Source organism: Vanacampus margaritifer, chromosome 11, assembly GCF_051991255.1.
Source record: "Vanacampus margaritifer isolate UIUO_Vmar chromosome 11, RoL_Vmar_1.0, whole genome shotgun sequence".
Taxonomy (NCBI): domain Eukaryota; kingdom Metazoa; phylum Chordata; class Actinopteri; order Syngnathiformes; family Syngnathidae; genus Vanacampus; species Vanacampus margaritifer.
The window spans coordinates 17,488,093-17,505,260 of record NC_135442.1 but is presented as its reverse complement, the minus strand read 5'-3'; the positions used below and the strand labels follow the sequence as shown (position 1 = coordinate 17,505,260).

Below are 17,168 nucleotides of genomic sequence, written 5' to 3'. Positions count from 1 at the left end.
AGTCATGCTGACCATCACGGTAGTTTGAGCATAAACCCAATTTAAGTCATGTGCTGCTTATTACACAACAGTGTAAGAAAGCCTGAGAGTCTGGAATTAGCATGAGAAGATGAGTGCAATGATAGCAGGTTTGCTCTTTAACATGCAAGAAACAACTTGCAGGGAACATTACCAAAGGAGGGTGAAGAATTTGTCAATGCACGTGTACACAGTGGAATAATAATGAGACGTGAATGGGGGCCAAAATTAGGTGTAAGGGACGGTCAGAATGAGACGTTCAGGGAAGGCCAACAGCGGGAACATGACGTGAGCACATCAGCTGCCTGACATAGGTGTCCCCACAACAACTGTCATGTCAGCTGCGCTCACCAGCACAGACAATACACAGACAAGTTCTGCTACACTTAATCCTTTGGGACAACAGCTAAGGAAACTTTTCATTGTCAAGTTTGCAATGACTGGACAGTGGAACATCCAAAGTCAAAAACATGACATTCAACTACTTTGACAGGAAATATAAATACGAATGGATTTGTTTAAACTGCCATATACTGTACATACATTCAATAAAAAAATTTTTTTTAAAAATCAAACCTACCTTTTTTCCTTTTACTTTTTTTGTGTGTGCAAAATTACTCATCCAGAACAAAAACATTGCCATGTCCATCAAAAATTATACAGTAAGTCTGTATCACATTTTAATTGCTGTTTGGACGTGTACTTTGTACTGCCATCTGTTTTCTCTTAATATGAATGGGACACAATATCTACAAATTTTAATATGTTGTATTAAACAATATAAAATACATGTCACAATGAACGGTCCCTCCAATCTATTGACAATTTCGAAATTACGTCACAAGTCTTGTGTTGCATTTGAGGAGGGCTTAAAGCTGAATTTATCCCACTCGGAGTGTCCCAGTTCCGTCCTCACAGCGTTTGAGGTAAATGTAAAAAACAAAGATGGCTGATTCCGATAAATTCTTTGTTGTTCTGGTTAACAGTCATTCCAAATCACTTTGTGTCACATGAACCTGTCTGGTATTTACATTTGCCTCGAACGCTTTGAGGTCGGAACTGACACAATCTGATGGGATAATTCCGATTTCCCACTTTCCACAAATGCAGCATTTTTTCTCGGTGAAACGACACTCCGCTCATTGAAAAGCATTGGACTTTGGATCGTTGTAATATGTTTTGTGAGGCTCATTAGATGTCATCAAATGTTGTTTGACTATGATAACAATATGCCTGGTTTGTATGATAGTCACGGGCAAACGCAATAACTGTCTAAACAAAAAAAACAAAAAACAAACAAACAGCATAACACAATCAGTAAGATGTCTAAAAGATCGATCAAATCACGAGGCATGTTTGGCGTGAGTTTTCTGCATTTAATACTTCATTGGCTTTTGTGTACTGTGAGACTGCTTCAATTAAACAATAAAAACAGCGACCAACTTACAGATCATCGCCAAGTTCAGAGTGAAGACAAACCCTCAGTCCAATGACGTCACGCACGCATAGGGTCGAGAAAAAAAAAGGAGAAAAAGGTTTCATCGCCACTGAGCTGTCACGGCTTGCAAAATTCACCCTAATGTTTACGAGGTTTTTTCATCACGTTTTGACCAAGCAATGAGAGGAATCGAGTGGTATGAAGCGGTTAAAAATTTCAACCTAATTAATCGCATCATTTTAGTCACGATTAATCACATTTGTTCTACTTCTAGTTTTTTTTCTTCAAAAGCTTGAACAGATATTTACTTGAGTAAAATATTGGAATTGATATAAATTGTGTTTGTTTGTTTATTGGACATATAAACCAGCAACAGAAATACTGCAAATAAAATAAAAACAACGTTTTTTGTTTTGTTTTTACATACATAATCATCACTAAGCACAGCTTACATGTTCAAAAGGGAGTAGGAAGAAGTAAAAAACTACCCTCTTACAAAAAACAAAAAAAACAAAACAAACAAACATATAAACAGCTGCACTTATACGTGCATAGATATGCCAGCAGTATTGGACATTTAGTTGATGATAAGCAAAATTTTTTACAGATATACAAATCAGCACAAAGCCTTACACATACATTTTTAATTGCACTCTATTTTCTACATTTGTACTTTTGTAAATCATTAAATATAAAATAAATTTAGAATCAAAGACTGTTTCAATAACTTCCTTTGATTCAATAGAATAATTCTCCTGTAAAATACAACTGTTAAACAAAACGATTAAAATTGACTCAACTTTACAGGCCATCTTTTTTCTCATAGAAACTGGATGCTGGTGATTGACCAGACCATGAGTTTTTCTCACTTTTTACCGCACTGATAGTATTTTCTGCAGCGTAAACTGGTATGTGTGTAAATATTTTATTGAAGGAGGCACAGTTATTTTGACCATGGCAGCAAACAGTCCGTTGCACTTCACATATTTTGTAGAGGTCATTTTAATACCTTCACGGACCTACCATCCAACTACTCATTATTACAGCCTTAAAGGTCACTCTTGTGAATAGCCACTAACACCATCCAGAACTCCAACCATCTGATATTCATCAGTGGGGAAAAAAAAGGTTCTCAACGATTCTTGTATTTCTGAGCAAACTGCACGATGTGGCCGAAATACAGCTTTATGTATGACTGCAAGCCGTTGGGAGAATTCTGCATTAAAAGGCTGTTGAGACTCCAGGGACACCATCGGCTTCAAATAGCCGCTTGCTTCTTGTCATCATTGGCTTTTTAACAGCTGCTCTCTTAATACGATGCATTTGTTGCTCAGGAACTTTCCTTAATATGGCTTTACTAAAAGGAGACCATTTGCTCTGAGTCACACTCAAATAATCTCCAACAGTACGTAGATTTGTATTGTCCAAGCGTTCACCATTATGTAAACAAACTGTTACTATAAATATTAGTTTGGAACGCAGTGTAATAAGTCTTATAATCACTTACTGACTTTCTGCGTAATGAGAGTCATGCAAAACTGGCTGAATATGCACGCCAATTCTTCATTTGAGTTGACTGTCATTCATTTCTATTTGACACAAGAATAAACTTGGAAGACGTCGTCAGGGTTTCCAAGTGTAGCTCAAATTTCTTACATCTACATCATGTAAATACCAACCTCCATTCATTTACGTGCCACTTTAAATAAAGATACTTGCAGGGCACAGATTAGAGAGGCCTACTTAAAATAGTTTTTCTGTAATATCACTATGGCAGCCAAGCACATTATGAAGAAACAACCTATGACTCTAGAATGTCCATGTATGAGCTGAGGCCTTTAAACAACTGTCATGTGCAAAATGTCAATAAACATCCTCAACTAGCACCTGATCTAGTGCATGAGTGTGTCGCCACGCCTCTGCCTGGCGGGGGAATTCTGGGTATTTAATGGCGACACGGGACTCTCTGCAGGGTCCGGTGTCAAAGTCGCACCAGCTGTTGTGAGCCGCATCACCGGGACATAAATCAAATTTTTTCCACTAATCTGCCCAAGAATGCGCCAGTACGCAGGAATCCATTTTGTTGTCTTAAAATAGAAGCACACCCCGCTGCACTCCCCCAGTTATAACCACACAGTTCCTTTAATATTGAGTGACACGTGGCTGCCACATGATGTGCCACATTACACTCCGAGTGCACATACTGTCCAACTGATGTGCCACATTACGCTCCGAGTGCACATACTGTCCAACTGATGCTTTAGATCTTATTCACAAAACTCCAAAGCCAACTCATTGAGTAAAGATTTTTACCATAGAGAACAATGGAAGCGGAATGAATCAGTTTCAGCGCCATCATGAATCTTTTTTAACAGTACACCAATGCACATACAACATTTTAACAATCAATAAGATTACCAATGTCTAATAAAACATTCTTGTCAATCGCCCTTTGATAATACATGATGGAAAAGCACATATCATATAACAATATAATATATCAGGTTAAAACTAAAACAATGAATGAATACAGAAACCAACATTTTAGAATACAGGGAGTCCTCAAGTTACGGCAGAGTTCCGCTCGAACGCTTGGCGATGTAACCCGAATTTCGACTTTTGTCAGATTTCACCGTAAAAGTCGATATTTTCTACAGTAATTTAGAAAAAAATATATTTGCGCAATCAATATTTTGTGTTTCCACATGGACATTTATTACTGACGGACGGCAGAGCGGAGCTAATTCAAACTTAAACACGGAAATGTGGCGCGCCTGATAGCGAGCCATCCTGCTGATGGACGTCCGTCACTGGAGGTAACAACAACAAAACTTAAAATAACTTTAAAATGACGTGATTACTGTGGGAAATTAACAAAAAAAGAAGGTGCTACTCGCGAGGCACGGGCGCTGTTAAGTCGAAACGATGTACGTCGCATACGACGTAACTCGATAACGCCCTGCTCAACTTGTGAACATCACATGACCAAACCCAAAAAACAGAAGAGCAATGACAGTCATTAGCTGTTGATGTCATTTTCAGTCAACAGCAAGTGGCAAAATTGGTCGATTTATATAACTAATTCAAACCCAAAAACATGTAAATATGTTTTTTTTTTTTTAAATACTTTGTCTTACACTCCCCCAAAATTTATTTATACTTAAAAAAAAAAAGAAAAGTTTTTATGCAAGAACATACAAAAGGCTTTGATGCAGCTTCTGACATGAAGAGGTGGCCTTAAAGCAATGGTAGTTAATACAAAAATAAATAAACGGCCAGCAGGTGGCAGCAGAGTATAAGAGATCAGCCAGAGCCATGTTGCAACAAGCTCTTTTTGACTGTTTTCAACAGGAATGTGAATAATGATGAAACTTAGCTATATTCTAATGCTAATTGCTGCAAAATAGAAACAGTTACAAATATACTTTTTTTCCTGATGAAAGAAGAGACTCTAATCTTTGTTTTGGTAGGTACCATGTTCTTATAGCAATAGAACACATTATTCTGTGGGCCTTGCAAAATCTGTCAAAATCCAGTAAAACAGCCCGGGGCGAAGGGGGTTGCTTCAATGAAAATGTCTGGGAGTGAATGAGTTAAAACAATCATTAGCTGCAGCCCGAGATACTATTAATCCAGTATTAAATCCACACAAATCCTTAATGCATAGTATGTACATTATATATGTGCACCAGGTAGTAGAGCATGTAGTTATCTTTACAGTACAAAAATATGTCCTCAGGTGTGGTGCGTGCCAACAACATGCAGAAGGTGAAGCCTGGAGGAGCGTGTACACCCCCCCAGCCCTTCTCCAGCTGTCTTCCTTCCTCACTGTCATTGCAACACATGCGCCATATGCACAGTAGGCACCGCCAGCCAGCGCTTGCTACATAGTTGCATCTCATCTTTGTCAACATTTTAAGGCCAAACAAACTTTGATAGAAGACAAACAGAATTGTTGTGAGCTTCCAGAAAGTAAACTTGAAGCAGGGAAAAAAAAAATCAACATGCTGAGTCAGTATGATCATACACAGTAATTCAGGGGCGAGGTTGGAATGTTTGGAAAGCATCCGTATAATTATGACTATGGGCCTACTCTGGGACAATGTTGCGTGAACAGACAACACATTCAGATGCTACTCAGCCTCCTCTTGTGGCCACACTGGGAAAGATCACGTAGGATAGATGAGCCTCTTGTTTACAATAACTCCTTTCTGTCAAAGCCATCTTTTGACAACTTTTTCTCTCCTGTGCCGATGTTATGTGTGAAAGGGGCTGAGGCAGGATGGTGGCTGTGTGAAAGGAAATACAGTGAAGTCAACTTGATCATAAAAAAAGAAGGATTTTCTCAATCAGAAACCGGGAAAAGTGGCATTGGGAGCAGGCACGACGTTATGGTACAGCAACCACTATTTGTCCTGATACAGCTTCTTCTCGCACTGCAGGACCTCTTTGTAGAAAAGTGCTCGATGGTCGATCGGCTGACCCCACAATGAAGGGGAAAACTCATAGTCTAGGTTTGAAATAAAGTGGTCCTTTGCTACTTCACAGTTTACTTATCACAGGTTCACTATGTCACAGATTTGTATTTCGGTCCAAAATTCATACATTACGGGGTTTATGTAGGGTTGTACCTCTCTATTTGGTGGGTTTTTCAGAGATTATCATTATCATCACCGACCCCCGGCCCCCTACCCACCCCTCCCAGATTACTGTATTCTTTATTTATGATGCTATTTTCAAAGTTAACAAGTGTTTAGAAGGGTGGGAACGGTGTGGTGGCTTCATTATGGCTCAATAGAAGCATAACTTGCCACCAAAAAACAAAATAAATAAATAAAGAATAAATAAAATTTTATGTCCTCTACTTCGCGGAAATTCACCTATCGTGGGTGGGTGTGGAACGTAACACCAGCGAAAAGTGAGGGAACACCGTACTGTATATATTTTGTGACAGCAGTCTTGGAACATTTCTGACACACGTTATACTGTATGCCTGCAGGAGCTGTGTTGCTTTGTAAAAACACATACAGACATGGTAATTGTAACGTTAGGCTGAGGTCTGAGTTAAAGGCAATGCCGAATTCAGGGCTCAAACACTTTTTTAGCAATACTTTTCTATGACTTATCCAAAAGCAAACACATTTTCCTGGCATTGTGTTTGCAAATATATCATTTCAGAATGCACACTGAGTATAGGGTTGGGTTGGCCTATATTTGAATTTAAACAATTTTGGTTCATCTTTTTTCCCATTCCAAATGATACATGATTCCAATTATTTTAGGGAGAAGGCAAAAAAAAAAAAGTTTGCATGGTTAAAATTGGTAGTACTATTGCCAAAACAATGGCCATTCATTGCTTTGCAGCAGAAACATTGTACTACAGTACTTACTTTCTACACTGTGGAAAAGCAGGGGAAGAGAAGAAGTAGTTCATTTTCATCTCTCACTTCCTTGTTTTCAACCAATCACACTGTGAAGCGAGGCCAAGGTAAGCTTGATACAGAATGCTCCTGTTACAGTCCTAAATGTGGAGATGTGATTCTGTTGCTTTTCTATGCAGGGGTGGCTCTATTCTTGTAGGATACAAGCTCACTGGCCAGCTGACAATTCTGATAAATCATTGACTTTTTACTATATTACCTAGCTGTTTTATTGTTCCTTATATAAAGCATACATAAAAACATCCGTATTAGACAGTGGTTTCACATAGCTTTTTAAATTTGATTTATTTTAAATCAGGACAGCTGCCACAACATAGATGAATGATAAACAATCTCTAATGCACAGCATCACAGCATTTGTAGCTAATGCTAATTTCCAATGCCTGTCTCTAGTAGGGCTTTTAGACACACACACAAATAAAATCATTTAAAACATAAATGACATTATAAAATACACATTAAAAAAAACTGGAAAAAAAAAACTACCCAATCTGAAGGATTGGTTTAAGTGTAATAAATAAATTAAAGATGTCCTTTGCATCCTTCAATTTTTCTGTATGTGGCCCTTGAAAGAAAACGTTTGGACACCCCTTATCAATTTTTATTTTATTTTGTGGGCTATACTACCGGTATTAATTTTCACAGAGCTATTTTTTTTGTGTGTGCCTTTGTCAAAAAAGGTTGGGACACTGCATTAGATTACTTACCTTTTTGGAGCTGACGGACCTCCGTAAGATCCTGCCGTGGGGTCCCATCACCCTCGTGCCAGCGCTACATCCTGAGGGCAGGGTCGAGGCACAAGGTGGACTCATGGACAAATTAGGGGCAGTTGACTTTTTCTCTTTCAAGTTTTTTTGGAATGCCACATTGTTGTTCTGGTTGAAGGTCAGAGTGCACTTCTCCTTGATGCCCACATTGCTTAAATCGCCGTGATGTTTGCTTTTGATGAGGTCTAGGTAGTCTTTGAGTACCGCCTGAGTTTTGGGATCGCTCAACCAGGTGAGGAAGAGCTCGTCCACCTTCAACTTGAGGACTGGCTGAAGAATCTGACTGGACGGCATTTTGAAGGAAGCCCAAGATTCCACAGGTTAAATACCTGCACAGAAACAATAATAGCATCAATGTTTCATATTCAGTATTACTATTGCTGATATAATGTTGCAGAGATGCACACTTGCACAGCATCCTACGACAACCTACAGGTATTTTGCCAGCTTATTTGGCTACAATGAAAGGGGCTACACATGAAAACACCCACCCCGACGATGCTGTGCAGTTCTGCAGTGCATATGGACCATTGGTTGGCTCGAAGTCGACCTTGTTTTCTACTAATGTTACACTATCACAAACACACAAACATTATTGGATTTTAGCGCGTCGATGCTTTGAACCCGCAGGCTCGCATGAGCGACCATACAATATTGGCTATTTTAAACACCGCGGTGGCAAATAACAACGAAAACTCAATGAGTACACCGACGGAAAAGCATAGAGGCGTTAGTAATAGAGTTTGGGGGAAATTGTTTTGAGTTAGCATTAGCCAGTTAGCACTAGCAAGCTAAGCTAAAAATACCAACCTTGTACTGAAAGCACGTAAATTCCAAGTACGGTGGTACCACGCTACCTTATTCCCTTCATTTGGAAATGCTGGTGAACGTATATTCAACCCTAATACGGAATGCAGACTGTATGTCGTTGATCAAGTCCACTCTGCATGCCTCTCTGCCACTCGGCTCCAACTTTTTCAAAATCGTGTTCCCCTGGTAACCACACGAGCTTATCGCGAGATCTGGTGTGAGGCGTTCAAAGTACAGTATACAGTAATGGGAATTTCTCCGTCTCAAACGCACGTACAGTACTATGAATGGACTGTCAACTTGCCCCTCACGGGTAAAGCCAGAGGGCATCTATCTTACGTTGCCACTCTTACTGACAACTTAAATGCTGTTTTTATTGAAAACACTGGTTACAGTGGGTGATTTATGCCAGGATCTCTGTAAGAAGTAAGGAGAGCCTCTCAAAAGAGCGAAGTTCATTGTTTGCACCAACCATTCATAGTTTGTTAATACAGAGATGATATTTACTTTATATTTAGAGATTACATAGTCAAAATATACAAGGAAAACAGGGTATGACTAGATAACTTTATTATTTTGCTGGTAATAATACTGTAATGTAATATGAGATAAATACGTACAGTAATACAAAACTCAATAGTGATGGACAATCATTTATTGTATATTGGAACGGCTACTTTCAACTACATATTTATTTGTTTATTTATTTATTATTTGTCTGTCTGCCTGTCTGTCTGTCTGTTTGTATGTTTTAGGGCGGGCAATGACATTACACAGTTGAATGCCAAGGAAGCAATTGCAAAGCTTGTTTCATGTTCTACCAACAACAAGAGCAACAAACTCACGTTCCAAAAAAGTTTCCAGTAATGGCTGAAAATGAGCACGAATAAAGAATAACGTATTAAAGCCCTCCCTTATTTATATAAACAAAACAACAAAAATCCAGCAGCTAACTAAGGACTTTAATACTGTGTAAGCAGATGTGTTAAAATGTATTGAACAATAATTTATGAGTTAGTACTGAAACGACAACATGTAATTTCATAGTAAAGTTACCATAAGCAACAGGTATCAACAATATATATACAAGCATTGGTAAGGAAATAAAGTGATACCAAAAATGATCAAATATAGCACATACGAACAATAGTACAAAACAACTACAAACCCAATTCCCAAAAAGTTGGGACACTATACAAATTGTGAATAAAAACTGAATGCAATTATGTGGAAGTGCCAAATTTCAATATTTTGTTCAGAATAGAACATAGATGACAGGTCAAAAGTTTAAACTGAGAACATTTTCATTTTAAGGGAAAAATATGTTGATTGTAAATTTCATTGTGCCAACAAATCATCAAAAAGTTGGGACAGGAAGCAATAAGAAGCTAAGTCAATTGCGCTTATTAAAAAAAACAGCTGGAAGACCAGTTACCACTAATGAGGTTCATTGGCAACTTGATTGGAGTATAAAAAGAGCTTCTCGGAGTGGCAGTGTCTCTCAGAAGCGAAGATGGGTAGAGAATCACCAATTCCTTCAATGTTGCGCAGAAAGATAGTGGAGAAATATCAGAAAGGTGTTTACCAGCAAACAATTGCAAAAAGGTAGAAGTAATCATCATCTACAGTGCAAAACACCATCCAAAGATTCAGAGAATCTGTAACAATCTCTGTGTGTAAGGGTCAAGGCTGAAAAATCATACTGGATGCCCATGATCTTCGGGCCCTTAAACGGCACTGTACCGCAAACAGGAATGCTTACTGTAAGGGAAATCACAGAAAGGGCTAAGCAATACTTCCAGAAAACATTGTGGGTGAACACAATCCACCGTGCCAGCCGCCGTTGCCAGATGAAACTCAAAGAAGAAGCCTTTTCTAAAGCAGACCAAGAAGCGCAGGCGTTTCTCTGGGACAGGGGTCATTTAAAATGAGTAGCAAAGTGGAAACCTGTTTTGTGGTCAGACAGATCACGATTCGAAGTTCTTTGTGGAAAACTGGGGCGCTATATCATACTGACTAAAGAGGACAAGGACAACCCAAGTTGTTATCAGCACTCAGTTTATAAGCCAGCATCTGTGATCGTATAAGGTTGCATGAGTACGTGTGGCATGAGCAGCTTCCACATCTGGAAAGGCATCGTCAATGCAGAAAGGTATATTCAGATTGGAGAACAACATATGCTCCCATCCAGGCATCATCACTTTCACAGAAGATCTTGTATTTGTCAACACGATAATGCAGCACCAATTACATGATGGCTGCGTAGGAAAAGGATCCGGGTATTGAAATGGCCAGCCTGCAGTCCACTTCTTTCACTTATAGAGCACATTTGGCGCGTCATAAAGGGGAAGGTGCAACAAAGAAATCCCAAGATAGTTGAACAGCTAGAGAGACGCGTGTTAGACAAGAATGGGACAGCATTCCTATTTATATACTTGAGAAACTTGTACCCTCGATCCCCAGATGTTTTCAGACTGTTGTAAGAATAAGAGGGGATGCCTCACAGTGGTGAAAATGGCCTTGTCCCAACTTTTTAGAGATTTGTTGACACCATGGAATTTAAAATCAACATAGTTTTCCCTTAAAATGTTTCATTTTCTCAGTTTAAACTTTTGACCTGTTCTCTATGTTCTATTCTGAATAATTGCACATAATTAATTGCATTCAGTTTTTATTCACAATTTGTATAGTGTCTCAACAATGGAAATAGGCAATATACCAGAAATGGTAAGGAAACAAATCACATACAATCACCGTTGTAATAATTTGTTGAATGTTTTAAATAGCATTATTGATTGATTATAAGATTGACACATTTTAACAGATTGTGTTCGAAAAATCCAACTTTATAAATCCACACCTCGTTTCTATAATAAGACTAATTGATTAATTGATTATCAGTGTCACTATACTTGAACGTGCACAATAGGTGAAGTATGGGCGTACCAATTGCAAAATAAAGTACAGAGTGCAATTGTATCAAGTCTTTGTTTCACTTTATAATCAAGAGGCTTTAAGAGAATTTAATCTTTACTGTATGTGTCTGATGTGGGCTTTCCTTAGCAATTTACTGCACATTATTTAAATAAAAAAAGTGTGCTCATCTACACTCTCAATTTGCATGCCTTCAACAAATATACTTGCAGTTAAAAACTACTGTATACTATATTTAATGTAATTGTGAATCACAAGGAAATATAATATAAAAGTACAGTATGTAATTTTTTTTGTTGATTTATCATGAGTAGAAACAGACAGGAAATGTAGTCGTCCATACAGGTAGATATTACATTTGTAATGGATTTATGATAAACAATTAAAATATGAAAACTGACATATCAGCAAGGTATTTCCAGGAACTCTATCCACTTTGTATTCTTAAGCCATTTGCATGAATAACAATTCTACATCTGTTCCTGATTTGACTCTTTCCGAAGCAAGAGGCCAAGCGTGTTTGTGTGCGTTTTGGTTGTGTGGAGCAGCACATACTTATATTGATTACTGTAGCGGTCCGCAGACATCATGGCTCCCTCATCACTTTCTACAAAAGAATTCAAGCAAGAAAAGACAAGAAAATCAGGTGTTTTCAACAGAACCTCTCCAATTCTGTATCTTAATCCTAAACCTTTAAAAAAAAACAAAAAAAAACAACAACTTTGGGCTAGGGTTTTGTCAGGATTTTAAATATTTATTAAAAACAGAAAAGGGATCCAAAGGTAGTTGCCGGAAAGTCATCTCAAAGAAGACGGGGAAAAATGGGCCAGAAAAAAAATTGTATTGGGTCACATTTTGAATGGTTAGAATAAAACAAAGAAAACGAATGGCCAGGGCAATCACAGATCACCGTTGGGAAGCAGGCACAATGAGACGCCGTTCATCTTGGCCGACCGGTCATATGTGAGGGTTAGGGTTTTATTGTAAATTTTGCTTATGCTGTTGATAGGGTATTATACTGTTCTTGTGTATACTATAAACATTAAGGCCAATTATGTTCAATTAGTGTATATCTAACCTGTAAATTTGCTTCCAGTAAGCCACATGCCTTCAGTTTTTCCAGTGAAGAACTGAGCCATTTGTGAAGATTATTGACTTTTTTTTTTTTATTGTATTCTTTTGCTTCCCTTGACAGTCCCATCTAATCACACGTGAAACTTTCAAAGTTGACGGCGGCCGCTAAAGAGCTCTTTGTTCTCCTTCACAACATTTTTTTTTCTTTTCTTTACGCGCTCGCGAGAACCTAATCAATATCAGCAATGGAGAGATAAAAAGTGAAAAGTCTTTTAAAGTTGAAACTTTGCTACTTTTCAAAGTGTAATTACAGCGTACAAATAAGATGTTTTAGCCAAAAGCACTGCAGTGCATGTTATTTTTTTCCATGCCTTGAAGGACATTTCAAAGTGTTTGGCCGAGGCTGAAACCACAGGGGTACTGCTGCTTAGCGTAGCACTGTGCTAAGCGAGGAGTTCATGTGTGCAGTGCTGCTGTCAGCCATGCTGCACGGGCTGCTCTGTGAAGTGGGCCAAAAGCAATCTGCTCTAATAAGCGCCGCGAACACACTTGAAAGTATTGTGTGGCGGCCTGGGATTTGTGCTGTTTGGTGTTGTTTATTGCCACAGTCCGCCTGCATAAAGCATAAATCTAAACGCTTAGGATTTAACTTTCTTCCACTAGTTTGTTTGGTTTATGACTTATGCTCACAAATTCAAAGGCTTGATAGCTGATTGTGTCTATCTATCTATCTATCTATCTATCTATCTATCTATCTACATGAGGAAAATAAGTATTTCACCCCCTGGTGATTTTGTGAGTTTGACCCTTTACAAAGAAAGGAACGGTCTATAATTTTCATGGTAGGTTCATCTTAACAGTGAGAGACAGAATATTAAAAAAAATCCCAGGAAATCACATTATATTAATTTTAAACATTTATTTGTCTTTTATTGAGGAAAATAAGTATTTCACCCCCTAGCAAAACATGACTCAGTACTTGGTGGAGAAACCCTTGTTGGCAAGCACAGCGGTCAGACGTTTCTTGTAGTTGGTCACCAAGTTTGCGCAGATCCCAGGAGGGATTGTGGCCCACTCCTCTTTGCAGATCCTCTCCAAATCCTGAAGATTTCGAGGCTGTTGCTTGGCAACTCGAAGCTTCAGCTCCCTCCACAAGTTCTCTATAGGATTAAGGTCTGGAGACTGACTAGGCCACTCCATAACCTTAATGTGCTTCTTCTTGAGCCACTCCTTTGTTGCCTTTGCTGTATGTTTTGGGTCATTGTCATGCTGAAACACCCATCCACGACCCATTTTCAATATCCTGGCTGAGGAAAGGAGGTTCTCACCCAAGATTTCCCGGTACATGGCCCCATTCATCCTCCCCTCGATCCGGTGAAGTCGTCCTGTACCCTTAGCAGAGAAACAGCCCCAAAACATAATGTTTCCACCACCATGCTTGACGGTGGGGATGGTGTTCTTGGGGTCAAAGTCAGCTTTTTTCGCCCTCCAAACACGGCGAGTCGAGTTGATGCCAAAGAGCTCGATTTTAGTCTCATCTGACCACAGCACTTTCTCCCAAGCCTCCTCTGAATCATCCAGGTGCTCATTGGCAAACTTCAGACGGGCCTGTACATGTGCCTTCTTGAGCAGGGGGACCTTGCGGGCACTACAGGATTTCAATCCATTACGGCGTAGTGTGTTACCAATGGTCATCTTGGTGACTGTGGTCCCAGCTGCCTTGATATCATCAACAAGCTCCTGCCGTGTAGTTCTGGGTTGTTTCCTCACCTTTCTCATGATCCGGTTCACTCCACGAGGTGAGATCTTGCGTGGAGCACCAGACCGAGGGAGATTGATGGTCAATTGGTGTGTCTTCCATTTTCTAACTATCGCACCAACAGTTGACTCCTTTTCACCCAGCTGCTTGCTAATGGTCTTGTAGCCCATTCCAGCCTTGTGCAGGTCTACAATCTTGTCCCTGACGTCCTTAGACAGCTCTTTGGTCTTGCCCATTGTGGAGAGGTTGGAATCTGATGCATTGATTGATTCTGTGAACAGGTGTGTTTTTATACAGGTAACGGGAACTTAATTAGGAATACCAATTAAGTAAGAGGACTAATGTGTGTGCCTCCTGGTCACATGACCGGTCTGTGGGAGCCAGAATTCTTGCTGGTTGGTAGGGGGTGAAATACTTATTTTCCTCAATAAAAGACAAATAAATGTTTAAAATTAATATAATGTGATTTCCTGGGATTTTTTTTAATATTCTGTCTCTCACTGTTAAGATGAACCTACCATGAAAATTATAGACCGTTCCTTTCTTTGTAAAGGGTCAAACTCACAAAATCACCAGGGGGTGAAATACTTATTTTCCTCACTCTATCTATCTATCTATGTATCTATCTATGTATCTATCTATCTATCTATCTATCTATCTATCTATCTATCTATCTATCTATCTATCTATCTATCTATCTATCTATCTATCTATCTATCTATCGGGGGAGGGGTGTGTGTGAAAAAGACTTATCACCTCGGGACATACTTCTGACACAAAAGCGAGTGGCTCAGTATTTCCTAACTATGTGACGAGGTGAGGTCACATGACTAGTGGAAATGTCTTTCCACTACTCTTTTGCGATATACTTCTATATCAAAATATCGCAAACACCACCTCATAAGAGCGTAAAAACTTGTATGCAATATTTGAGAGGTTTCTCAAAATGTCTGTGTTTTCATTACCAATTTGCTATTGCAGAAAAAGAAGCCGATTTGCTGGAGTCCATGCAGGAACTCAAATGACGTTTATGAGGAACTGCAAGCAGATCTTCACTGGCGGATGATGTCAAGTTAGCCAGGGCGATTTCAGATCTGTCAAGTGGGCACTTGGAGAACGCCTTCCACCCTGATTGTTAGTGTCATTGTGTGAGGATAAGCAATTAGAGGATGATCGAATGAATGATGTTGTTTACATCGCAAAATGCATTTGTAAACAATCTATTTAACTTAATCCACATGTCTCCCCCATCTGCGGTTGATTAAATAATTGCCACCTACTCTTATACGTATTAGTCAACATTACACGCAATTTTATGACTGTTGTGGCTGCTTCGTGACGTAAAAGTTAAGTCTTATATTGTGTTTCACTGCTTAAAAAAATCAGCAGTGCTCAAAGTGAGAATAGAATAAGAGTGTTTTTTCAGGTGGTATACAGTCTGATTTGAACATGTTGTATTCCTGCAGGAATGTGAGCCTTCACTGTGCTCTTGAAATGCCTTCAAGTGTGCACCACTTCAAAGTCAATGTGATAGATTAGTGGATGGATCTGCTTTCCAATAATAGCCACACATTGTTGAAATAAGCGCTCGCCACTATTTTACAAGAACGCCGCCGCCGCTCTAGCGATATTTTGGACCGGGAATGACTTTGATCCCAAACATTTCCCCTGTTTGATAAGATGTTCAAATGAACCGCGCTGGTTATGATTCTCCAAAAATGGCGTTGGGTAGTCAGAGACTCTTTTAATGGCTTACAATGCTCGTTTTTTTTTTCATTCCTGAAGAAAATCACAAGGCGCACAATCAAACTGTCTTGCGTCAACATTTGGATTCCGTGAAAAAAAAAGGGGGGCGCTCCTTTCATTTGAATGTGACTTTAAAATAGAAAAAATGCCTCCGCCTATTGAGGCCTTAGGAGATTTTCCTCCCAAATCAAATATTCATGAAAGACTATAACGGAAGAACCTAGCTGTGAGAATGCCAATAGAGAGATAGATTTAAGCAAAATTACTGTAAAATTAGATACACCTGAGATCCAATATAAGAACTGTGCCTTTTCAAAGTTATCAATGCTCACTTTTGATTCACACCATCACACAGACATCAATTTAACAGAATGTTAACACTGTCTTTATGTAATATTTACAATTTTACATGATACCCATGATACCTAATCACCGCAGTTACATTAGTCAAGTCATCTTTATTTATATAGCGCTTTCAAATTATTATTGCATATCAGTCTATTTACATCTCACACAATGCCCACCAATATGGAAATACTTATACGCGACCTAAAAAAAAAAAAGGAAGCACCAGTCTTTGTACAATTTTCACTGTACCTGGATTTGCTGTTCAATGGATTTGCTGTTAGATGTTCATAAGATACTACCCACCCCTCCCAACTATTAAAAACGATGACACTGAGCCCTGCCACAAATCAGCAAATAAGTGATGATGACACCCCATAAAAGGTTTGTAATAACCTATACACGCAACAAGATGGCTCCAAAAAAGCTCCTCAACTTACATCTTCATAGTTTCTTGGCACCTAGGTGCTTCGAGGTGGTATTGCTTTGGCCTGAGCACGAAAACGGCATATAAGTGAAATCAATGCAATCATTTGTGAAACTAATATGCAGCTGCACAGAGTAGCCTAGCTGAAGTTTTTTGTTCTGCAACAATGACAATAAAAGAAATAAAGATGTTCTTTTAAATCAAATATGTCCTCATCTGTTGTCAAAAAATAGCCGGACACAGCTTGTCAGTCACATTAAAGCAGTTGGTTGTAGTACTTTGATATCCACTGACTGACTTTCATGAAACCAATCCACATTATAATGTAATAAAATCCAGACACACTTATGCAGATAAGTCCTTGAATTCCCCCCCCCACCCCCCCCCCCCCCCCCTCTGCAGTGTTTCC

The 17,168-nt window shown here is 39.0% G+C and overlaps 1 protein-coding gene across 4 annotated transcripts in view; it reads right to left on the bottom strand.

Moving 5' to 3' along the window:
- The window catches only part of ppp2r3b (protein phosphatase 2, regulatory subunit B'', beta), a 29,382-nt gene extending 20,692 nt beyond the window's left edge, over positions 1 to 8,690 (bottom strand). For 2 of the 4 annotated variants that reach the window (XM_077579696.1, XM_077579699.1), the window contains exons 1-2: positions 8,475 to 8,689; positions 7,605 to 7,993 (exon numbers count right to left, since the gene is read on the bottom strand). In XM_077579696.1, the coding sequence (XP_077435822.1) occupies positions 7,605 to 7,958 (354 nt within the window). In that variant the 5' untranslated portion in view covers positions 7,959 to 7,993; positions 8,475 to 8,689. Of the gene's footprint in view, positions 1 to 7,604; positions 7,994 to 8,155; positions 8,237 to 8,474 lie in introns of all 4 variants that reach the window. The other 2 variants (XM_077579697.1, XM_077579698.1) reach the window with 2 other exon arrangements.
- Between the last annotated feature and the right edge of the window lie 8,478 nt (positions 8,691 to 17,168).